Source organism: Leucoraja erinacea, chromosome 3, assembly GCF_028641065.1.
Source record: "Leucoraja erinacea ecotype New England chromosome 3, Leri_hhj_1, whole genome shotgun sequence".
Taxonomy (NCBI): Eukaryota; Metazoa; Chordata; class Chondrichthyes; order Rajiformes; family Rajidae; genus Leucoraja; species Leucoraja erinaceus.
In genome coordinates, this window is record NC_073379.1 from 52,502,088 (window position 1) to 52,527,691 (window position 25,604).

The 25,604-nt window shown below is 39.8% G+C and overlaps 1 protein-coding gene across 1 annotated transcript in view; it reads left to right on the top strand.

Annotated features, from left to right (window-relative positions):
* LOC129695585 (centromere-associated protein E-like) overlaps nucleotides 1-25,604 on the top strand; it is a 99,583-nt gene that overhangs the window by 27,603 nt on the left and 46,376 nt on the right. Inside the window, 11 exon segments of the mRNA XM_055632668.1 lie at nucleotides 2,222-2,342; nucleotides 6,889-7,030; nucleotides 8,944-9,055; nucleotides 11,486-11,557; nucleotides 11,646-11,882; nucleotides 13,241-13,315; nucleotides 15,356-15,484; nucleotides 17,204-17,311; nucleotides 19,173-19,350; nucleotides 24,231-24,385; nucleotides 24,908-25,111. Coding sequence (XP_055488643.1) covers nucleotides 2,222-2,342; nucleotides 6,889-7,030; nucleotides 8,944-9,055; nucleotides 11,486-11,557; nucleotides 11,646-11,882; nucleotides 13,241-13,315; nucleotides 15,356-15,484; nucleotides 17,204-17,311; nucleotides 19,173-19,350; nucleotides 24,231-24,385; nucleotides 24,908-25,111 — 1,533 coding nt within the window.

The window sequence follows — 25,604 nt, forward strand, 5'->3', positions numbered from 1 at the left end:
AAGAGCAACAGCAGAAGCAGCACAGCAAGAAAGACGGGCAACCCCAACCCAGTAAAAAGCATCTCCCTGTTTTATTGCTACTGCTTTGCCTGCCCCTTCTGCCATCCAAAGCCCAACCTGATCCAAATCATTAAAGCTGTGAAGAGCTGCTCTTTGATACCACTAGGGCCTGTTTCATTGCAGCCTTCTGCCATCCAGCCACTGATATCCAAGGCACCATATCAAATGGGCTCTTCTATCAAAATCTGAAAGGTAGGTACAACATCTACTGACTGTCCTATGTCTGTCCTGCTATTTACTTCTTCAAAGAATTCCATCAAATTTGTCGGGCAAGACTTCTCCTTCACAAAGACATGCGGTCTATTTTATAGTGAACTTTTAAGTAGTATGTAACCTCATCCTTTATAATTCTGAAATTTTACCAACCACGGAAGTCGGACTAACCGGCCTATAGTTCCCACTATTCTGCTTTGCTCCCTTGTGCAGCGGGGTAATATTGGCAATTTTCCAATCACCTGGAACCACTCCTGACTCTAGTGATTCTTGAAATATCACCATCAATACCTCCACGATCTGTAAAGCCACTTCTTTCAGAACCTAAGGGTGCAGTCCATCTGTTCCAAGTGACTTATTAACATTCATCCCTTTCAGCTTCCCAAGCACCTTCTCCCTAATAATAGCCATTCCACTAACTTCCACCCCATGACTCTCTTGAATTTCAGGCTGGTGTCTTCCACTGTAAAGACTGATACAAAATGTTTTTCAACTCCTCTGCCATTTCATTATTCCCTATTATCAATTCTGCATTTTTTCCAGCTGTCCAATGTCCACTCTTGCCTCTTTCTAACTCTTTATATAACTGAAGAAACTCTTGCTATCCTCTTTTATATTATTGACTAGATTACCTTTGTTTCATCTTTTCTCCACGTATTGCCTTTTTAGTTACCTTCTGTACAGTGGAACTATTTGAAGATCACCTAAAGGCTGCAGAGAAGCAGAATGGTCTCTAGGGTGAGCGGCATATTGTGAAGCTGAAATAGCCCTCTCTGTGAGCAATGAAATTTGAAATGCAATTTAAAAATCATGAAGGAGATCATTCCTCATGGTGAAGGATTAAGAAGCGGAGGATGTAAATTTGATGATTAGCACAAGAAGCTAAGGTTGTTTGGAAGAAACTTTGTGCAGTCCAGAACATTTATTTGATGTGTATGTGGCATTTCAAGTAGTTACGATCAAGAATCTGTTGTTTGAAAGGGTGGAGGAAGCAAATTCAGTTGTTTGTTTCAAATGGAAACCGGCAGAATACATGCAGTAAATTATTGCAGGCTAAAGGGGAATGATGATGATTGTGACTGACTGAATTGATCTCGCAAACTATCAAGATGGACTTGAGCCTTCAATGGTGTATATTTGTTTAGTCTGTTTGTGTTAGACAGGCAATTTGATAACTTGGGAGACAATGGATGGATCAAGTAGAATGATGAGGTAGATTTTTGTGGTGCTAGTAAATGTTGAAATCGTTGTTTAAAAAGTCGTCTCTGGGGACAATGTGCAAATGATAATGGATCTTTGGGAGGAGGGCATGACAGTTAACAATGTGATGTTAGAAAATAAACAACTTCCAAAGATTTTCTGGCTATGATTAGTTGAAAAGAATAGTGAATGCAGTTCCACTGACCTAGGTGGTAGGATGAGATATAACAGGAGATGTACCACCCTCCTTTGTGCATGCCCGCATGCTTTATATATTGCTTATGATGGGGCTGCTATCAGAATTGGTTGGATCATTTTCTTTGAAACCGTTTGGTAACTCCAAAGCTGCAGAAGAAACTATAATCATAATCTAATTTTTCTAAATATTTTATTTTGTCTTTGAAAATAGGTTTCATGAAGTCATAAAATGATGATTGTGAGTAATGGGCCTGTCCCACTTTGGCAATTTTTTTTGGCGACAGTGGCGACAGTTTTTGCTGTTGTAGGTAGTCGCCAGGTGTCGTAAGTGAATTCCATTACAATTAGTCCCTGTCAATTGCCTAAAGAGTCGCCTGTGGGATAGGCCCATAAAGGTTAGGTAACATAGTGGGTAGAAGGTAAGTTCAGAACATTGAGGTGTAGAGCAAGCAATAAATGCAATTGAAATAAAAGCACGAGATTGACTGGGTGCTTGGAGTTGGCACTTATGTCAGCAGTATGCGGTACAACATCTGTCTTTATTTTTAAGGCCAGAAGAAAAAGGAGATTTACCTGGGCGCCTGGAAAATTGCGAAACAGCTTGAATACTGCAACAGCTAATGATGCAAAAATTATAAAATTAGATCAAGTCTTTCAAGAGCTAGATGAAAGTAAGTTAAATGTTTGTTCTATAGACCTTTAATTCAACTGCTACTTCACTACCGGCTATTGAAAATGAATCCAAAAACAAATGACTGTTCCCAAATATTCCTTTTGAAAGGCACAATTGATCAGTGTATTTTGGGAAATTGGGCTTCTTTGACCCACGGGATACTTCATAGGTGAATAGTTGATAACTACTGATAGGATAGAAACCACAATGTAAATGTATGGCCACTAAAGACCAAAGGGATATTGGTGCATGTCCAATGGTCCATCGGGATGACAAGCCGAGTAGACAATTAAGAAGGTTATTAAAAATTACAGCATAAGTAAGTGGGTTGAGGATTGGCAAATGGTGCTCAATTTGAAGGCTGAGGGAAGACCTGATAGAAATATATAAACATAGGTATAGATAGACAGTCAAAACCGTTCTCCCCAGGTTGGAAATGTCAACAACGCAAGAGGCCCTAGCATTAAGGTGAGAAGGTCAAAGTTTAAAGGAGAAGTGTGGGGTGGGGATTTTTTTTTTATATGAAGAATGGTGGGTGCTGGCATGTGCTGCCATGGGTGGTGGTGGTGCAGTCGGATATGATAGTGGCATTTATGAGGCTTTTCAATGTGCACATGTTTACTTGGGGAAAATTGATCAAGTGCAGACAGAGGAGATTAGTTTAGTTTGCCATCATTTTAAGCGTGGACATTGTGGACTGAATGGTCTTTTCCTGTGCTGTGCTGTCCAACGTTCTGATTTCGTGAAGTGTTTCATTTTTGGAAGTGAAACCACAGTGAAAGGTAGGGAACTGAAAAGTGTCGCAGAACACATTGAATGCACATGGTCTTTTTAGTCAAAGTCGAGTGAATCAAGAAATGAATGGTATAAGCTTAAGGTGTGAGGGAAAGGTTTAACCTGAGGAGAAACTTTTCTCACATGGAGGATGGAGGGTGTATGGACCAATATGCCAGAGGCAGGTACAATCACAACATTTAAGACATTTGGACAGGTACATGGATAGTAAAGATTCAGATATTTGGACCAACTGCAGGCAAAAGCGACTAGCTTAGATGGGGCATCTTGGACAGCATGGATAGGTTTGGCCAAAGTGATTGTTTCCATGCTGTATGATTCTATCTCCTGCTGACTGTTTGAACGTTTGCAAGACATCCCCGGCAGAGTGATTGCTCCTTTTTTAAGCTATGGCAAAGTTTGAAACCTCTTCTAGATATTCTCCTATGTTACCATCTTAATGTTTGGCTTGATTTCTTTACCTTTGGCACGAACTTCCACCCTGCCCTCAAATTCACTTGAACCATTTCCAGCACTTCTCCCCCTTTTTTCTGAATCACAGTTTCTCTAAGACAAAAAATCAATTTCTTTACCACCAGCCAACCCCCCTGATATCCCTCTGTGCCTAAATTTGTTTGCTTCTCCCACCTGATTTTTATCTGCCCATCAACCCTCCATAATTTGGTTCCATTTATCACTTTGTCTTTACCTTCTCCCTCCTCCCCACCTGGCTGCATCCGCCCATTGTCCTTGCCTTGTCCTGCCTACTAGCCATCTTTTCACTTTACTCTCAGTCTTAATGCACAGTCTCGACCCAAAACATCGACCACCTCTTTGCCTCAGCCAAGGAATGGATTTTGGGTTGAGACGTCACCCATTCCTTCTCTCCAGAGATGCTGCCTGTCCTGCTGAGTTACTCCAGCTTTTTGTGTAAATCTTCGATTTAAACCAGCATCTGGAGTTCCTTCGTACAGAGTTGTGGGTTCTAGCAACTTTGTCTGTGACCTACTTAATATTGTAAAGCCGAATCATTTTATATCCTGAAATGTTTCAGCCTTGCCTCCATGACAGCAGAAATGTTATATTCCTTTAAGCTATCCTTGTTCTTATTCCTTGCTAGTTTGATTCCTTGCATTAAGCTAAACACGTTAGCCGTCTCTGCCCTGTGTGTCCCATATTTTGCTTGTTCTGCTTACGAACCTGATTTTATTTTCCATCCCTATTTGAAAATGTCTGCCCAACAATTGTAAACCTGATTTGTTTGACATTTCTGCAACAGTACTAACCAATTTTCCCAAATGGATGTGGTACCTATTCCAAATTCAGGTGCAACAAGTTTGGTCTGCACATGCACCTCTGGCCTTGCTGAAGTCCATATGGACTGCACAGTCCGAAGTGATCCAGAAATCTAAAGCCCACCTTGCCCATAGCTTTCACTTTTTGAGGCATAATTTAAAACTTAAACGTATCTGGTGTTTTATGAAGTACAGGCCAAACATTTAGTGTTGGATGCATTTCTGATCTTCTCACTTGGGGGCATTAAGAATCAGGAAAGAATAGTCCCAAATGTGAGTGGGATTTGTTACGGTGAAGGCTAGACAAGCCAAGTCTATTGGAAAATATTAAAATATATTAAATATCAACAGTTTAATAATTTTTATTAGTCATTACTGATCTTTGCTGCCATTTGTGTGAATAAAATAAAGCTTGAATTTAATTTTATTGCAAATTATTACAAATCTGTCTAGTTACTGACCCATTTTTCAAGCAAAATATATTTTTGCATTTTTGTTTTGTCAAGTCTATTAATTTGAATAGAGTCAGTCTTGCAGCATGGAAACAGGCCCATCTAAGCTAGTCCCATTTGCATGTGCTGGACCTACATCCCTTTAAACGCGTCTTATCTAGGAGGAGGAGCCATCTTGGGAACGACTGCTAACCAGCAGCCATCCGTTTAATTCGCTTTTTTAATAGTTTTTAGTTAGTCCTGTGTCTCGTCCGTTTGGAGAAATGGACTTTCAAATGTGGGGGGTAGGTGGCAATTTTATTTCTAGGTCCCTACCTGGCCGGTGAGGTAGCTTTTTCTCCGGGCTGCCCGTCGACCCGTCCTCGCGGCCTACCAGCGAGCCTGGAGCGCCGTTTCCTGGCGGGGACCGCCCAGCACCTCGGCCTCGGTGGCGGCACAGCGCTGGAGCGCTATCGTGGAGCGGAGCGGGCGATGCCTTGCCTGGGCCGCCGCGCTGGATCGACGCGCTGGAGCTCCGGTGAGCTGAGACCGCCGAGTTCAACACCTCCGGGCTGCGGGTCTGCGGAGTGGTGCGGGCGGCGCCGATTTCGACATCGGGAGCCTGGGAGCTCCAAACCGGCGCGGCCTTGTCGGCTTCGGAAGCCGCAGTCCCCAGCTAGGAAGCGGCCGTTCCAGGTGGCCCAGCCGCTGAGAGGACTCTCCCGACGCCGGGGCAAGACCACCCGGTGAGAATGGCCAGGAACATCGGGCCTCCGTAGAGGCAACTGCGGTGGCCTCAATAGGCCTGACTTTGGGTAACTTGGGGTTGGGGACTGGACATTGGACACAGTGGTATCCATTGTGGGGGGATGATTTTTTGTCTGTACGTAATCCTGTTAGTCTTTGTCCAAGATGGCTGCGGTGAAGAGAGAGTGGATGCTGGCGTGCTTTAGCTGCCGCTGCTCTCTCTTCACATTGTGTTTTTGATTTTTTGTTTTTAGACTGAATTCTGTTTTTAATTTGTGTTTATGTGATGCCTTTATTATTTATTTTATTCTGATTATATGTTTTTTATTCCTGTTAATCTCTGTAAGGTGTCCTTGAGATGTCTGAAAGGCGTCCAAAAATAAAATCTATTATTATTATTATTATCCATGTACCTATCCCAAAAAGGACACAAATTGTTAGAGTAACTGCATCTCTGGAGGATATGGTTAGTGAATGTTTTGGGTTGACATCAATTTTAAGCCTGGCATCATCCCTGAGACACAACAGATTAGTCACAAGCGCCCAGTTTAAAAGATTTCGCCACCTCTCTGGTTTCTGTTCTGTAGGTAGGTCTCCCTGGATCCCATGCCATTTAACCTTCTGGACCAGCGTACTTGTGGAACCTTATCAAAGGCCTTGCTGAAGTCCATATGGGTTATGTTTATCTTAATCGTGGTTGCTTAAAAAAAGAAAAGAAAAGCTGATCAAATCCCAGCCATGCTGGCTATCTCTCGTCAACCAATTTCTCTCCAAATGCATCTATATCTTTATCAAAATCCTTTCCAGTAACTTATCTACCATGCATGTCAAGCTTATCTACCATGCATGTCTATGGTTCCTATTGTTTTCTTTGTGGCTCTTATTAACTAGTGGAAGACAGTGTCTCACTTTAATGTTAATCTGATGAATAGTAATCTTAAAGCGGTATTGCACCAACCTGCAAGACCAATCAAGCTTTTCCAATCTCTGCCATAATAAATATCATCTGTTCCATTGCCAAGATCTTGACATCCTGAGATTTGATCTCCATTTTTTTGAGTGACAAAGACAGCGGGTGGTAAATATCTAAATGTAGATGTTGCTTTTCACAAGATCTTTGACAATTATGAAATTGTTACCCCACTACTCCTGGGTAATTAGATCCTCTAATACTAGCCTCTCTTGTTCTATCAACAACTCTTATGTTAGTTATTTGGTATAATTAGCAATCCAAGTGTTGTAAAAGGCCACAGGTGCTTTTTCGCTGTAAACCTGTTTTAACTTTTTTTTTTAATAGTTCCTGAAGAAATTCCAGATGATCAGCAGTTAGATAAGCAAATCACAATAAGAGGAAGAAGTTTTAGCTACCAGATACAGCCATTTGATGATTCTCCACAGTTTGGTGATCAAAGTCAATTGAGTGAAAGCTCCTTTATGAGGTAAAGTATTTGAACATAGAAAAAGCAGTTGTTCTAGTTGATGCCCATTTACAATATTACCTTTTAAGCTTACCTTCAATCAAACCCTATTGTCTTTCATATTTAAGACATCATCTTATAAATTCCATTAACTGTTAGAAGCAACAATAGGCCATGGGTTATTGAGTGAGATTTGTGGCGGGCCATCTACCTCTGCTTCAGTTTAATAATTTCAATGTTCTCTCGCCTCTGGATCAGTTCCTGTGGGCTGGAGGGTAGCCAATGTAACCCCACTTTTTAAGAAAGGAGGGAGAAAGAAAACGAGAAATTATAGACCAGTTAGTCTTACATCTGTAGTGGGGAAGATGCTCGAGTCGATTGTAAAAGATGTTATAGCAGCGCATTTGGAAAGCAGTGACAGGATCGGTCAAAGTCAGCATGGATTTATAAAGGGTAAATCATGCTTGAATAATCGTCTGGAATTTTTTGAGGATGTAACAAGTAGATTGGATAAGGGAGAGGCAGTGGATGTGCTGTATCTGGACTTTCAAAAAGCCTTTGACAAGGTCCCAGACAAGAAATTAGTGTGCAAAGTTAGAGCACATGGTATTGGGGGTAGGGTATTGACATGGATAGAGAACTGGCTGGCAGACAAGAAGCAAAGAGTAGAAATTAACGGGTCTTTTTCAGGATGACAGGCAATGACGGGTGGGGTGCTGCAAGGCTCGGTGCTCGGACACCAATTATTAAAATATACATTTAGATGAGGGAATTAAATGTGACATCTCCAGGTTTGTAGATGACACAAAGCTGGGTGGCAGTGTGAGCTGTGATGAGGATGCTATGAGGCTGCAGAGTGACTTGGATAGGTTGGGTGAGTGGGCAGATGCATAGCAGATGCAGTATAATGTGGATAAATATGAGGTTATCCACTTTGGTGGCGAGAACAAGGCAGTTTATTATCTGAATGGTGTCAGATTAGGAAAAGGGGAGGTGCAACGAGACCTGGGTGTGCTTGTACATTAATCACTGAAAGTAAGCATGCAGGTACAGCAGGCAGTGAAGAAAGCTAATGGCATGTTGACCTTCATTGTGAGAGGATTTGAGTTTGGGAGCAAGGAGGTCCTACTGCAGTTGTACGGGTCCCTGGTGAGACTGTACCTGGAGTTTTGTGTGCAATTTTGGTCTCCTAATTTGAGGAAGGACATTATTGCTAGTGAGGGAATGTAGGTTAATTCCTGGGATGGCGGGACTAACATATGATGAAAGAATGGGTCGACTGGGCTTGTATTCAATGGAATTTAGAAGGATGAGAAGGGATCCTATAGAAACATAATAAGGATTTGACAGGCTAGATGCAGGAAAATTGTTCCCGATTTTGGGAGAGTCCAGAGTTTAAGAATAAGGGGTGGGCCATATAGGACTAAGATAAGGAAAAACTTTTCAGAGTTGTGAATCTGGAATTCTCTGCCACAGAAGGCAGCGGAGATCAATTCACTGGATGTTTTCAAGCGTTAGATTTACCTCTTGGGGCTAAAGGAGTCGAGGGATATTGGGGAAAAAGTAGGAATGGAGTACTGATTTTAGCTGATCCCCTGTGATCATATTGAATGGCGGTGCTGGCTCAAAGGGCCGAATGGCCTACTCCTGCACCTGTTGACTATTGTCTATTGAGAGATGGTATGCACCTATTTTTCTATGTTTCTACACCACTAAGATGTTTGAATTTCTATAATTAACTGCTATCTTTTGTTTTTTAAATCTAAAAAAATTTAAGGGAGAGTTTGTGGAAGACCGATTTCCTTAAGTCATAACCTGGGAGCTGCTGTAGTTGATCAAATATAATTGTGATATGATTGTGAAACGAATCAGTCCTCAGCTTGCCTTAAATGATATTTTGTAACACTTTTTAAATATTTCATTTTTTTGCACAGCGTGCTGCACGATAGATCTGCAAAGGATGAATTTGAAAAAAGAATTTCTGAGCTGGAGAACGAGAAAGAAGTCCTAACAGAGGAGAGAGAAAAGGAAATTATACAGTTAAAGGTGAGTGCTATTAAAATCCGGAAAGACGGTCCATTTCCTTTTATTGTATCAAAGTAGTATGCTAGAGTTACCACGAGCGCATCTTTCAACAAGTGATGGAAGCTATTAAATACAGTTTTGATTTCTGGCAAGAAGTTAATTATAATAAATTCATAGAAAGTTATTTAAATTTCTGCTTTGAATCTAATATTACCTGGAATAAAATGTACAAAGAATGGATGGACTGGGCTTGTATTTACTGGAATTTAGAAGGATGAGAAGGAATCTTATAGAAACATATAAAATTCTTAAGGGATTGGATGCAGGAAACGTGTTCCGATGTTGGGTGAGTCCAGAACCAGGGGTCTTGTAATTATGCCATGTTAAACATAAATTAAGACCAAATGTTATCATAGCAACATAGAAAATAGGTGCAGGAGTAGGCCGTTCGGCCCCTTGAGCAATATGATCATGGCTGTTCATCCAAAATCAGTACCCCGTTCCTGCTTCTGGGTTGAAATGTTTTCTTCGTCTCAGTCCTAAATGGCCAGAGTTGTGAATCTGGAATTCGATTTTTATATTTGATGTGGCTGGCTCTGCATAAAAACAAATCAAATGAGGTGCATGATATTATGTAGACAAATCAAGCAAATAAAAATAAATCAAATATGAGCATGATATTATGAAGAATATGGTGAAGTTGTCAATTTTTAAAGTTGGCACAGATAATCATGGAGCATGAGACCCTTTCCTACCAAGTCCGTCCTGACAGAGGACCACCAGGGAAAATGCAAACTATAAAGAAAGCACCGAATCGGGATTGCACTCGAGTTGGTGAAACTCTGAGGCAGTAACTCTACCAACTGTAATTGTGTTGAATTTTCATGCTACTATGATGCGGCCACTTATCATGTTTCTGTTCTGTCTTTGGTGGAAAATGTTAGAATCATTGGAACATTTTCAAAATAGATACCCGAAATTGGACAAATTATTTATTTTTCCCTGTAGAAAAGGGCTGACTTGTTTTTAAAATTATGAAAGTGTTTGACAGGATGAAATTCAAGGATCCTTTCTACTTGTGTGAGTGTTTAAAACTAGTAGTAATGAAGTCAAGATCTCATTAATAAATATGAAATTAAGGGAAAAACAGTTAATCCATAGAGGGATTATAATGTAGACTGCATCACAACCATGGGGTTCATACCATTGATGCATTGGGGGAAATGCAAATAATGAAAAATAATAGAAAAATAAACTTATAATAAACAATAGATGCAGGAGAAGGCCATTCGACCCTTCGAGCCAGTACCACCATTCAATGAGATGGCTAATCATCCACAATCAGTACCCCGTTCCTGTCTTCTCTCCATATCCCTTAACTCTGCTATCCCTAAGAGCTCTAACTCAGTTAAACTTTCTATCTTATTGCAGTACATTAAGAGGCCCATTGCAAATGTAAGTTACTGGCATAGATTTTTTTTTTTTTGTGGTTGTGTTCTTTTTTTGTGCTTTAAATTATATGAAATCACAGAGCTCCATTATAATATGTTTCCATCTTGATTCTTTCCTTTTCCAAAACTCTTATTCTTGCTTCATATTTTATAACCGTGCTCTGATTTATTTCAAAAGCACATAATTTTACTTATCCATCATGCCTACCTTCAGCACTAGGGGCTGCCTGATGTATAATTGAATTTCTTGTCTTTGCCTTCTAATTGGTAATTACTTTTGCTCAATACTGGCTCTACAACTCTTCTGGGGCTATTTTCTTTCCTACTCCAGTGTCTTTTTGAGCAAACCACCCACTCAACTGCTGAAAGTAGGAACTTAAGCTCCTTCTGAAATTCCCTTTAATAATATCATGCCACTTTCTACTAAAAGTCCTTGGTATTACAGTACTTTCGTAGAAGTGTACAATAAGTTTGTATGTTAACGGTGCTTGTATGTGGTTCCTCTATGGCCGGAGGAGTAAACTTGCATTGTGAATAGCAATTCTATAAAAATCTTCATTGCTTAAATTAAGTCTTAAATTCTGTTTCTATAAAATTTCATCTTAAACATAACACTACTGCTTTCCCTAACCAGAATTGCAGAACATTGCTAGCCTTTATTTCTGTTTTGTTTCCCTCTCACCGCACATTCCTCTTTGCCTTGTATCCTGCACCTCCCCGATTCCTACCCTTGTCCCTCATAGATAATTCAATTCCTCAAGACTTAGTTATATCTGATAAGAGATGCTGTGAGTGGGGGAGAATCTCAGGTTGAATTTTTAGTAAATGTTGTGTCTTGGGTCAACTAAGAGATCGACAATTAAATTGAATCTTGAATCTTGATCTTGAATCTTGAATTTTTAATTCAACTAAGAGATCGAGGCTTGCACTGACAAAAAAAATGTTGTATTCTTAACTGCTATTGTTTGGCTGTTATTAATTGCTTGCCCTAATATTACAGAATAATGCAGAGCACTTTGAGAAACAGTTAAAGGAGAGTGTTGAACTTTGTGAACTTCTCTATTCGGAAAAGGTATTTGTTTTTCTTTGATCTCCTTGCCAATATACTAGTTAGATGTCAGCTTTCCTGAAAGGATGTCAGTAATGTGTTTGCTTTACAGTTTGATGCAGAGAGTTTAAAAATGGAAAATGAGAAACTCAAGGAAGAGATCCAAGAATTAAAAAAATGTCTGGAAGAAAAGCAGAGAAATGAAAAATACTTCAAAATGGAAGATGAAAAACAAAAAATTGAATTTCAAGAACTAAAGCAGCTGAGAGATGGGATTGCAGACTTAAAAGAGAGGCGTGACATTGAAGAGTTTGAATTCTTGGAAAAAGAAGTTGTGAAACAAGAAAAGGTATTGAGCAAATATCTGGAGTGAACTTTGAAAATAATATGCAATTCGGTAGGGAATCATTGCATGTGTCACATACAACGAGATTACTGTGTCTCTCCATTTAAAATAACTTCAAACATTCACATACTCATACTTTTTACACTCCCTCCCTCCCCAAACCCACCCATGAATTCACATTTACATAAATTAACACTGCCTCCCACCCCCACCCCCCCCCTTCCTTCCCCATAACCCCCTCCCAAGACAGAGTTCAGTTCCAAGATTGCTGATGGGTAAAAGCTGTTCTTGAGTCTGGCAGTGCGTGACTTTAGCGACCTGAACCTTTTTCCTGAGGGCAGAAGTGTGAAAAGGTGGTGACAAGGATGTGTAATGTCTTTCACAATATTACAGGTCCTGCTGCGGCATCTGGAGTGGTAAATGTCCTCCAGAGGGGGCAGGGGGAGTCCAATGATACCCTGGGCAGTTTTTATCACCCTCTGGAGAGCTGCTCTGTCAGCTGCTGAACAGTTCCCAAACCAGGCAGTTATGCAGTAAGTCGGTATGCTTTCTACCGAACAGCGGTAGAAAGACTCCAGCAGTTTAGCAGACAAATGGGCTTTCCTCAGTGTTCTGAGGAAGTAAAGTCTCTGTTGCGCCTTTTTTACAACTACAGCATAATTCACAGACCATTTAAGATCCTCACTGATGTTGATCCCCAGAAATTTAAAACTAGGCACCCTCTCCACCTCCTCGCCCCTATCTCCAGTGGCCTGAGCTCCGCTCTATGTTGCCTGAAATCAGTGATGATCTCCTTTGTCTTTTTAGTGTTCAGAGAGAGATTGTTGTGAGCACACCACTCAGAAAGTCTGTGCACCTCCTCTCTATAGGCGACCTCGTTCCCATTTGAGATGAGCCCCACCACGGTTGTATCGTCCGCAAATTTTATGATCCTATTTGTGGGGTGATGGGGCAAGCAGTCATGTGTGTATAGGGCGTAGAGGAGTGGACTGAGCACACAGGGAATGTATCACAAAAAGCAACAGCAAAGGAAAGTATTCTTTTATTTTTAGCAAAGTTCTATTAATTTCTTTAATAAAGTTTGTAGAAATTAATTTAAACAGTTTTGCTTGCTTTTATACTTTGATGCAAATTATACAATGCACAAATTGTATAGAAAAGAGTCATTTGCCTCTTGCAGTAGACTGGAGGCAATATAACAACTGAAGTAGTAAGATAGAAATACGAGTCATCCTTTCACAATGTGTTTTGGAATAATGTCGCCAATAGGTAGTATCTAAATAAAAATAATAAAGGGGATTAAGATATACCATCATTCTGCCGACTAATAGTTATTTCTAATCCATCTTTATATTTTGCAGGCACAGCAAAATCATGAAATTGCAAAGTTAAAACAATTGGTTCACAATTCTGAGATTTATAATCAAGAACTTGAGGTATGTTGCTTTAAATGTAATCCTATTTTAATTCATTTGCATTGGAATAACAAGTGCAGATATGTCATGAGTAGAGCCATGATTTTGCCATTAATGCCACGTGCTTTTTTCACGATCGAGTACCAAAATCAGCCTTTTTTTGTGTGCCATTTTGCTAAAAAGTTGTGCTATTTTCTCTAGTTGTACCGTGATTACAATGATGTTTTCTATCTTAACATGTTAATATTAATATTATTATTAACGTGTTAGCATAGTACAACTTACAAGAAAACTTCCACCACCGGGGCGAAACCCGGGGCGCCACCGTCGGTCGTTCATTCGTTTGTGTCGCTGGTTCAGTTTTCTCCAAGATCTATTTAAGAAAGAACTGCAGATGCTGGAAAAACGAAGGGAGACAAAATGTTGGAGAAACTCAGCGGGTGAGGCAGCATCTATGGAGAGAAGGAATAGGCAAGGTTTCGGGTTGAGACCCTTCAGACTGATGTGGGGGGGGGGGGGGGGGAAGAAAGGAAGAGGCGGAGACAGTAGGACTAGAAGGAGTGCTAGGAAGGGGGAGGAGGGAGAAGACAAGGGCCATCTAAAATTAGAGAAGTGAATGTTGATACCGCTGGGGTGTAGACTACCCAAGCTTGGCTCCTTACTACATTTACTGCTGGCTCCAGTCGCAAATCTGAGTTTACGAGTGATTTGTGCAAGGCATTAATTGATGCTAGAATTCCACTGTGGAAATTTGAAAACAAATCTCTCAGAGGATTTTTAAAGAAATACATAGAGGAACATATACCAAACAAATCATTATGGAAAAATTATGTTGACAGCAACTTCAACATTGTTGTGCAGAAAATTGGAGATGAAGTTGCATGCAACAAAATATGAATCCCAATAGGCTAGATAACCGATGCTGTGGGGAGATATGTTGCCAATGTGGTCATTGGAACACTGGAGGCAGGTCAACCATCAAAGGAGTATTTAATGACATCGGAAGTATTGGAGAAGTCAAACAGCTCAACTATTGCTCAGTTGTTTTCATCTTTACGCTGTACTTTGGCCAGAAGGTATAAAACATGAGAATGTACTTCTGTTTGTGACAAAGTTTTATTCCCCAAAATGTTGCATTTGATATACTTAGCTCAAGGGCTTCATAGACTTGGCAAGCACAGACGTAGCTTGGTTCTAGTTTCCAATGTCAAGAAAATCTTCCTCAAAGTTCAGTCACGTGTGCAGTTGGTCGAGGAAATGGCACCCGAGATTCCGCTACCTCCGCCCGTTTTGGCTAGGTGTGGCACATGGCTCTCTGCTGTACTCTGTTATGCTTCAAATTTTGAAAAGATAAAATAAATCGACAACTGTTTTGATGAAGCAGAATCTGCTGCAGTCAGGATCGTCAGTGAAATCATGCAGAAAAAGTCCCTCCACCACAATCTTGTGTTTATTGCTTCCAATTTTGCAAACTTCCCACAAGCTATCACTTCCCTTGAGAAACGTGGCAAAACATTAGTGAATAACTTGCAGGTTTTCAACAAAGTAACTGACGATATTCGTAAAGTTCTTGGCGATGTAGGTAAAGACATACAAGAAAAATGTGAGTGTGATTTTAGCTAACAATGATCTTAAAGAAATACAAAACATAGATAAAGTTCTCAAAGGTAGTTGTAATGCACAAGATATTGATATGAGTATAGAGTCTAGCTTGTTTCGGGTACGCACCACTGACCTCAGCTGGGGTAGAAAGAAGTTTTTCACAACTGAAGCATATTCTGTCTGACAGACAGCATATTTTAAAACCAGATAATTTGAAAAAAATGCTAGTAATTATGTGCAACCAGGCAACTTTTGTCATTTTGTATACCTTCATTATTATGTTTAACCATATTTTGGCAGTGGAAATAAATGCCTGTTTACAAATGTCAATAAATGCCTTTTGTGTGAATTTATTATGCCTTTTTGCCTGCCCATTTTAGAGTTTCCTAGTGCCTAAACATCCTGTCTCTAGTCATGAGTAATTCAATTCTTAATAAAATGCATCAATTTTTTTAATAGATTGAACTAAAGGCAAAAATAAAACAATTAAAAGACCATGAGCAGAGTCGCCTTGTTCTTCAACAGCGGCTAGATCAAATAAAAGAAATTTCAGATGGCCAGACAGATCTTGAGACATTAACGATCCAGGTAATGGTGCGACATTATGATTTTATTTCTTGTTTTACATTTTTGAGAACTTCTTTTTAAATAGATAAGATAGTAGAATTTTACATGGTTGATTTGAGGATTTAATGAAAAATATTGTGTGCAATATTGTTTTGCGCATTTCAAAACTGCATCAGCTCGAACACATTGCCATCACAGAGAGCGTTAGAAATAGTACAGTTTGATAGAAACATAGAAATTAGGTGCAGGAGTAGGCCATTCGGCCCTTCGAGCATGCACCGCCATTCAAATATGATCATGGCTGATATGATGGAAAGCTTCCGAGCTGCACGGCTCATGGCTGATACTGCACCCCAATAGCTTTCCTATTTTATTTCCATAATCTTCTATTTCCTTAATGTCCAACAATTCTTTAGTGCCTTGAATGCACAACTGAGCCTCCTCTTGGATGGAGAATTCTGAAGAAAACATCCTGAGTAAAAGAACATCTCTCAATTTGAAATAGCTACTGCCTTTTGTTGGTTCTAGACTTTGGCTCGAAAAATCAGTCTTATGGTAAACATCCTATCGAGTATGCATCCTCCCCCACTTTATCCCTCTGCCAACCACAACAATCGGTCTGAGGAAGAGTCCCGGCACACATATCACCTATCCACATTCTCGGGGATGCTGCCTGACCTGCTGAGTTACTCTGCACTTTTTTTCTATCCATTCTTGTTTGCTTCACTGAAACCATTGATCTTTGAGGATAGGCCTGTCCTCTTTGTGTAAGAAGGAACTGCAGATGCTGGTTTAAACCGAAGATAGACAAAACTGGAATAACTCAGCAGGACAGGCAGCATATTTGGAGAGATGGAATGGATCTATCTTGGGCCTGTCATCTTTATTTTGTCCTGCTTTCACGTAAATTACTTTGGTCCAAAAATCCAAATATTCCACAACAGTGTGTGCTTTTTCTTTCAATATAATGCCCGACTTCTCTTATGCACAGATGGTGCAGCCTTTTTTGTCCTCTGCTGCTAATCTGCAAATTTGCATTTGAATCTACGTCCCAGTCTGCAATTTCACAACTCTATCAACATCATGATATTGTAATTACCTTTATCAATGTTTCAGACTCTTGCTTTAGATACAAGTTTCCTACCCACATATTTGAATTTGCAATTCTCCCAAGTTTTAGTTGTCCTTTCTATCTTGGCCTTGGGCAATGAAATTATTACTTAAAACCAGATCTAAAACAGCCTTTTCATGGTTGGCTCTTCACCTAGTTTTAAGAAATTATTCCATGTACATTCTTCAAGGCTACTGCCAATTTGTTTTGTCTGATTTATATGGCAATGAAAATAGTCTCAGGTTATTAATGTACCTGTTTTATAAGCTGTTATTTATTTACTTTCCTTATGTATGACTTGCCTTACCATTTTTGTTATCTCCACCAAACATTCTCTATCTGAAGCTACTGATGGAATGTCATTCTTCACCACTGCAGTGACCTCGCCTGTTGTTAATAATCTTCCACATCTCATTTTCTTTCCTGCCTTTTCTGAAATGTCAAGTATCTCCTGAGTGTACAGTTGACCTATTTGGCCATCTTAAAACCATGTCTGTAATGACCATCAGGTCACCCATATTTATTTGTATTGTCAATTTATCTTTGTTAAAGAATGCTGTATGCCTTCAAATAGTCGTAAATTTTAGTTTACTGTTTTTCTTATCTCTTTCTGCTGATTTACATTTCAGATCAAACAACTACAACAGTCATTGAATGATGCAGAGGTTGTAACCTGTGATGCAAAGAAAGACTCTGCTTTTCTCAGAAGTGAAAATTTGGAGCTCAAAGAACTCATGGTAATGAAATAATTTTGAGTAATCATGGTAATGAAAGAATATTGCAGGACCAATAAGATGCAGACAGTAATCAAATTATTCACTTTCGCTGGCTGTCTACATATCGCAATGTGGAATTTGAAGTTGAGAAGTTGAAGGGAGTAGAGAATTAACAGAAACTAGCATTGTGCTGGTCAAATTCAGTAATGTAAGAGAAGATGGAGAAAAAGGTGTGGAAAACTTTGGGAAATAGAAGGACATGTGATAAGAGATTAGCAAAACAATGAAATAAGTGGTTAACAGATTTAATAAGGATGTAAGGCAACAATGGAGAATGAGAAAGATGAAAAGGGGTTGAAATGGAAAATAAAGGGCTGCTAATTATACTGATAAAATGAACCTTTTTTCTGAAGCTGGTTTCATATACTATGCCAAGTCATAAGTTTTACAATTGATATCATCCTTGCAATCACATTATGGTCAAACTCCAATACCAGTCTATCTGGCCATTTGGAAATCGAAGGATTTGACATGTGGCTTACCAAGTGGTGATTGCCCTGCTTCCCATTCTTGACCGAGGTCCCGGCTCCCACTCTCCACAAACTCTCGACTAGCTTCCATGCTCTTTTTAAACTAAATGAATTGGAATGGATTTGCATGTTAATCGGCCTCTGTAAATTGCTGCCAATGTGCAAGGAGTGGTTGAGAAAGTGAGACCTTAGAGCTAGTGTGAATTGGTGACCAAATCAGCAGCTTACTTTAAACATGGATCTGAATGCAAAAAAACTAATGGATGTAGGAATCATTGCGCATCCCACCCTTGTTTTTCATCATGCTCTGCTTGATGCAACATAAGTAAAACTGTACAAGCTTGTCAGAATCATTAATGAATTGCTGTTGATGACTAGGCAATGGTCATTATGTGCAAATCTGTAGATCAAGTAAGGACTATAGTTACAGGAGGAGGAATAGCTCTGAGAAGCTGAATTTGGATCAGATTGAAGTGTCATAATTTAAGACCATATCCTCCTGGCACATCAGTGTGGGTACAGTTTCCGACCTTTAGATGCAGATTGCCCTAACTTTACCCAGCAACCTTAAGGATTATCTTCCAGTCCATAGATGAGTAATTTTGAGATGCGTCCTTTAAAATAAAGTGTGTGATTTTTTGGCTTCTATGTTTTGTAGCTGCCAAAAACATAAGTATTTATTCCTCAATCAAGTACTTAAAACAGGACAAAGCACAAAGTGCCGGAGTAACTCAGCAGGCCAGGCATCATCTGTGGAGACCATGGATAGGTGCCGTTTTGGGTTTGGTCCCTTCAGTCTGAAGAACGGTCAACTATCCATGTTGTGCAGAGATGCTGCCTGACCTGTTGAGTTACTCTAGTACTTTGTGACTTTATTTTGTAAATCAGCATCTGCATTTTCATGTTTCTACACTTAAAACAGGATAACGTGTCATTATCATATTGCTTTTGGGATATTGCATAGAAATTGACTGTAATATTTCCTGTAGCAATGATTATTCTTCAAACAGTCCATAGTCAATTAAATAATTTTGGAATGTTCTGAGGTTGCAAATAGATGCAAATTATTAAATGTAATTTCTATCAAGTAAATTAGAATGTAATTGATACCAAATGTATCTTTCAAATTGCTGTCTTCATTGTCACCCTAATGGAAACTAAGTCTAAGTTTAAAATACTTGCTATTGGAAGGAAAGAAAAATCTCCATTGGCTGTACATTATTTCTGGAGACGTTACAAAAAATCAAAATGTCATTTATAGATTGCTTCCCATGTGCAATAATGATGAACAAATGGAAATGGCATTCTGTTTTAAATCTCTTTTTCTTTCCTCTTTAACTTATGAACTGAAGAATGAAATGAAAGTGAACTATCAACAGATGGAAAAGGATGTTGAGTCGTACCGCACTAAGCTAGATACTGAACGATCGCGCTATAAGCAAATGCAATCTGATTTGCAGAAAGAATTGAAATCTGTTTACAGTGAAAATACCAAACTAATTTCACTTCTGGATGGGAAAGTTCCTAAAGGTATTGTTACTGTAATATTATACTTGACATTTATAGAAAACATTTCATTGGATCCACAGGTCTCGAGTATATTCACTACCTTTTGAGAAAATACATTTTTTCTCCCTCTTAAATGGGTATCCATTATTCTGAAAATCGATCCCTAATGGGTGAAACACGTCCTCAGATTCTTCGTGAATTCTCTTCAGAATCCTGCAAATTTGAACGTGATTAATTATTCTTATAAGCTCAATTAGACATAGTGTTAGTGTAGAAACAGACCCTTCAGCCCAACTTACTCACACCGGCCAACATGTTCCCGCTGTACTATCCCAACCTGCCTGTGCCCATGTCCATCCAAACCTGTCCTATCCTTGTACCTGTCTATAACTGTTTCTTATACATTGGGATAGTCCCTGCCTCCGCTACCTTCTCTGGCAGCTTGTTCCATACCCTTACAACCCTTTGTGTGAAAAGGTAAACCTGTAGATTCCTATTAACCATATAACCATATAACAATTACAGCACGGAAACAGGCCATCTCGGCCCTACAAGTCCATGCCGAACAAATTTTTTTCCCCTTAGTCCCACCTGCCTGCACCCGTACCATAACCCTCCATTCCCTTCTCATCCATATGCCTATCCAATTTATTTTTAAATGATACCAATGAACCTGCCTCCACCACTTCCACTGGGAGCTCATTCCACACCGCCACCACTCTCTGCGTAAAGAAGTTCCCCCTCATATTACCCCTAAACTTCTGTCCCTTAATTCTGAAGTCATGTCCTCTTGTTTGAATCTTCCCTATTCTCAAAGGGAAAAGCTTGTCCACATCAACTCTGTGACATCTGTATTACATCTCTATTACAACTCTGACAACTCTATTACATCTGTTCATCTTAAACCTATGTCCTCTGATCTTCGATTCATCTTTTCCGGGCAAGAGTGTGCATCTAAAAGATGTATCATTACTTAAATAACGAAAAGAGAATAGATAATACTCCAGGTGCAGCCTCACTAATGCCCTATGATTTCCCATCAAACCTTCCCTACTTTTAACACCATCCATCTTCAGAGCTCTCCAGAAACAATGTGCAAAAGTTATCTAGGAATTACCAATCTATGAGAGCCTAAGTTGCCTGACTGTTGAGTGGCCTGCCAGCCTTTCCTGAACCCTGCAAGTAAGCATTGCTCAGTACTATCACCAAAAAAACATCCTCTGTGATAGTAGTTCAACTCAATAGTGAGGAAGCAGCACTACAGCAAATCTTACTGTTTTTGGTGTTTTGAGTATATTGCAAGTTCCAACCTGCTCAGATCAGACTTCCTATGTCAGCAAAATGCCCCTTTAAATTGTGAGAAAAGTAAGAATGTTACGTGATGTTCTGTTGTTCTATCGAGGACATGAGAATCCTTTTCCTCGTTGTACTTGGGTGCTTTAATAATATGAATGAATAAGTTTATTGGCAAATATTCACATACAAGGAATTTGCCTTGGTGCTCCGCCCACAAGTGACAACATGAATACAGTGACAGTTAAGAATAATACATAAAACATTAAGCATTAATAATAAAACATTATTGATTAAACATGTGAATTAAATAAAATATCAGAGCAAAAGGAGGCTACAGGTTTTTGGTTATTGAGTTACTACTCGTGGGTAAAAGCTGTTTTTATGTCTGGCTGTGGCGGCTTTGACAGTCCGGAGTCGCCTTCCAGAGGGAAGTGATTCAAAGATTTTGTGGCCAGGGTGAGAGGGGTCAGAGATGATCTTACCCGCTCGCTTCCTGGCCCTTGCAGTGTACAGTTCATTAATGCAGGGAAGGTTCCAGCCAATAACCTTCTCAGCTGATGGGACGATTCGCTGCAGCCTCCGGATGTCGTGCTTGGTGCCCGAGTCAAACCAGACCATGTTGGAGAAGGTGAGGACAAACTCTACGATGGCCGTATAGAATTGGACCAACATTGCCTGTGGCAGATTGCGCTTCCTCAGCTGCCGCAGGAAGTACATCCTCTGTTGTGTCTTTTTGAATGTGGAGTCGATGGTAGCCCCCCCACCCCCCACTTAAGTTCCTTGGAAATTATGGTTCCCAGGAACTTAAGACTCCACAGATGTGACTGTGATGTTGATGGTGAGGGGAGGGGGAGCTCTCATAGAAACATAGAAAATAGGTGCAGGAGGAGGCCCTTCGAGCCAGCACCGCCATTCATTGTGATCATGGCTGATCGTCCCCTATCAATAACCCGTGCCTGCCTTCTCCCCATATCCCTTGACTTCACTAGCCCTTAGAGCTCTATCTAACTCTCTCTTAAATCCATCCAGTGATTTGGCTTCCACTGCCCTCTGTGGCAGGGAATTCCATAAACTCACAACTCTCTGGGTGAAAAAGTTTTTTCTCACCTCAGTCTTAAATGACCTCCCCTTTATTCTAAGACTGTGGCCCCTGGTTCTGGACTTGCCCAACATTGGGAACATTTTTCCTGCATCTAGCTTGTACAGTCCTTTTATAATTGTATATGTTTCTATAAGATAACCCCTCATCCTTCTAAACTGCAGTGAATACAATCTTTCCTCATACACCATCCCAGGGATCAATCTCGTGAACCTACGCTGCACTGCCTCAATCACAAGGATGTACCTCCTCATATTAGGAGACCAAAACTGTACACAATACTCCAGATGTGGCCTCACCAGAGCCCTATACAACTGCAGAAGAACCTCTACTCCTATACTGATATCCTCTTGTTATGAAGGCCAACATTCCATTAGCTTTCTTCACTGCCTGCTGTACCTGCATGCCAACTTTCAGTGACTGGTGTACAAGGACACCCAGGTCTCGCTGTACCTCCCCCTTACCTAACCTAACCCCATTGAGATAATAATCTGCCCCCTTGTTTTTGCAGCCTTAGTGGATAACCTCACATTTATCTATATTATACTGCATCTGCCCACTCAACCTGTCCAGGTCACCCTGCAACCTCCTAACATCCTCTTCACAGTTCACACTGCCACCCAGTTTTGTGTCATCCGCAAACTTGCTAGTGTTGCTCCTAGTTCCCTCTTCCAAATCATTAATATATATATAGTAAACGAGCCTTGCGGCAGTCCACTCGCCACTGCCTGCCATTCTGAAAAGGACCCGTTCACTCCTACTCTTTGCTTCCTGTCTGCCAACCAATTTTCTATTCATGTCAACGCCCTACCCCCAATACCATGTGCTCTAATTTTAGTCACCAGTCTCCCGTGGGGGACCTTATCAAAGGCTTTCTGAAAGTCTAGATACACTACATCCACTGGCACCCCTTCATCCATTTTACTTGTCACATCCTCAAAATATTTCAGATGATTAGTCGAGCATGATTTCCCTTTCATAAATCCATGTTTACTTGGACTAATCCTTTTACTGCTATCCAAATGCCCCATTATTACCGGTCTTTAATAATTGACTCCAGCATCTTTCCCACCACCGATGTCAGGCTAACTGGTCTGTAATTCCCTGTTTTCTCTCTCGCTCCTTTCTTGAAAAGTGGGATAACATTAGCTATCCTCCAATCCACAGGAACTGATCCTAAATCTATTGAACATTGGAAAATGATCACCAATGCGCCCACTGTTTCTAGAGCCTCCTCCCTGAGGACTCTGGGATGTAGACCATTAGGTCCAGGGGATTTATCATCCTTCAGTCCCATTAGCCGACCCAATACTATTTCTCGCCTAATGAAAATTTCTTTCAGCTCCTCTACCCCCTTAGATTCTCTGTCCTCCAGTACATCTGGGAGATTGTTTGTGTCTTCCTTAGCGAAGACAGATCCGAAGTACCTATTCAACTCGTAGTACCTATCAATAATGCTAATCTGCAAGTTAAATACACATCCTTGTTTAGTGAGGTTTGAGGTTACAAATGCTAACATTACAGTTTATTTTTGCTCCCTCATAACCCCCTTCCCATTAACTGCGAAAAGATGTTTTAAAATGTTAAATGTTACGTTGAATATATGTTTAGTAGAATCTACGAAGAAATGCAGGGAGTGAGACTAAATAAAGAATTTGATGACACAGAATTGAAGAGTTGAATAATTTTACTATATATATTTTTTTTTTTAAAAGCTATCGGGATTAAACCATAAACGGGAAATGTTATCGTAATTTTCCTTTTCTCATTCTGTTTTCTCTCCATCCCACTTCATAATTTTCTGTGGCACTCCGTTCCTGTGAAATGTTAATTACTTGAAGTTAGAGCAACCTATAATTATTTCAATTCAACTTGGTACTACACTGGAGTAGGCCCTTTGGCCCACAATATCTGCATGGAACATGATGCTAAATTAAGCTAATCCCTGCCTGCATATAATACATAATACCCATGTTGCTATTCAAAAGCTGTTTAAATGTCACTTTCATATCACATCTGCCTCCACCATCCCAGGCACCAGGTTCCAGGCACCCACTACTCTGTGTAAAAAAAAATCACATCTCTTTGTCCCTGTCACCATAATGCAATACTTTCTAGTCCTTGTCATTTCCACCTGCAAAATAAAGTTTCTGACTGTCTATCCTATCTATGCCTCCCAGAATTTTGCATACTTCTAACATGCGTCTTCCCTCGGCCTCTGACACTCCAGAGAAAATAACCCAGGGTTGTCCAACCTCTTCCTGTAGTTAATACTTTCCAATCCAAGCAGTATTGTGGTAAACCTCTTCTGCATCCTCTCCCAAGCCTGCACATCCTTCCTGTAGTGGTGTAACCAGAACTGCACACCATAGTGGATGTATTTATAGAAGGACACCCAACTTTTTTTCTATGTACTTGTGGCAAGAACAAGAACATTAGTTTTTATATTTAAATCCATGGTTGTGGACAGATGTGAAACTGCAGTTTTTTTTCTTTTTGATCTTAGATGTATTGGATCGTTGCTATCTGGAAAAGAACATTGCTGATCTTCAACAACAATTGGAAAAAGGAGAAAAAGAAAATATTAGTCTGCATCAAGAAGTGGTCATTTTATCTCAGGAAAAAATGCTGCCAGAAAAAGTAGATGAATTTGAAAAACAGGTAAAGGTAGAATTAGTTCTTTACCTCTACATTGGAAAGGAAGAACTCGGATACATACCATACCCTCGGGTCCAAGTTTTGAATTGCAATAACTATTGTTGTGCAGGTCAATTTAGAGACTTCCTGTTTTCTCCTTTCTTTTATTATCATAATCTGATGACAAATTTTAATTCCATTCCCCTCACCCAACTGAAGACATTGTATGAGTAATAACATTTAACTTACTCCTGGTAACTATTCTATTGAAGAGTATGTTATAAACCACACAATTAAAAATACATTTTGAAAAAACCTGAGGAGAAATCAAGTTAGGTAGATTTGGTGAAAATTGATGGTTGGGTTACAGGTGTGCAAGTGTAGAATGTACTTGCATGATTAAAGGCTTGGTTCTTGCAACCTTTGGGCAAGTGAAGCCATGAACTAACACAAAAGGTTTGAAGATTGCAAGTGAAATTGGAGGCTCTAAAGCTGAGTTTATATTAACATGGTAGACATAATGTTTATTGTTAAATGTGCATATAGGTGTCAAAGTTAACAGAAGAACTGAATGATGTTACCTCTGAACGTGATAACTTGTTGGTGGACAGAGAAGGAAATGTCAAGCAACTTGAGAGCTTGCAGAAAGAAATGTCATTGAATGGTCAAGAAAGAGAAAAATTCCAAGAAGCATTACTGAGCCTTCAATCTGAGAGGGATCATCAGGACAATTTGAAAGCCGAGCAACAGGTAAAACAAAATTGAGAAATTATTAAATGTTAAGTCATTTACATTATTTTAAAGAAACAGCTCATCCGGAACTCTTGTGTATTCTTCTTGAGGGAATTAAATGTTTCTTTTCAACAGAACAGGCCTTTTTTGATGCAGTAGAAAATACAAACAGCAATAGATGTTCACCTCTCTATTGAAAAGTAAAAATACTAATGGCATTTTCATCATTGCCCTGCTTAACTTGTCTCTGAACTCAATGTCTTTAATTTGTCAAATTAGCCAAAGCTTCCTTTGGTTAATTTGATGGGGGTTTTTTTAAGTCATTTCTGTTTCCTTCCTGGGAATTGCTATATAAACTGGAATATAGAAATGTCAAGACAAGAGTCAAGAGTGTTTTGTTGTCATATGTTCCAGATAGGACAATGAAATTCTTACGTGTTTGTAAATGGATATTTCTTCATAAATCAGTAATGAGGTGGCTATAATGAGCGTATGCTAAATATATATGGAT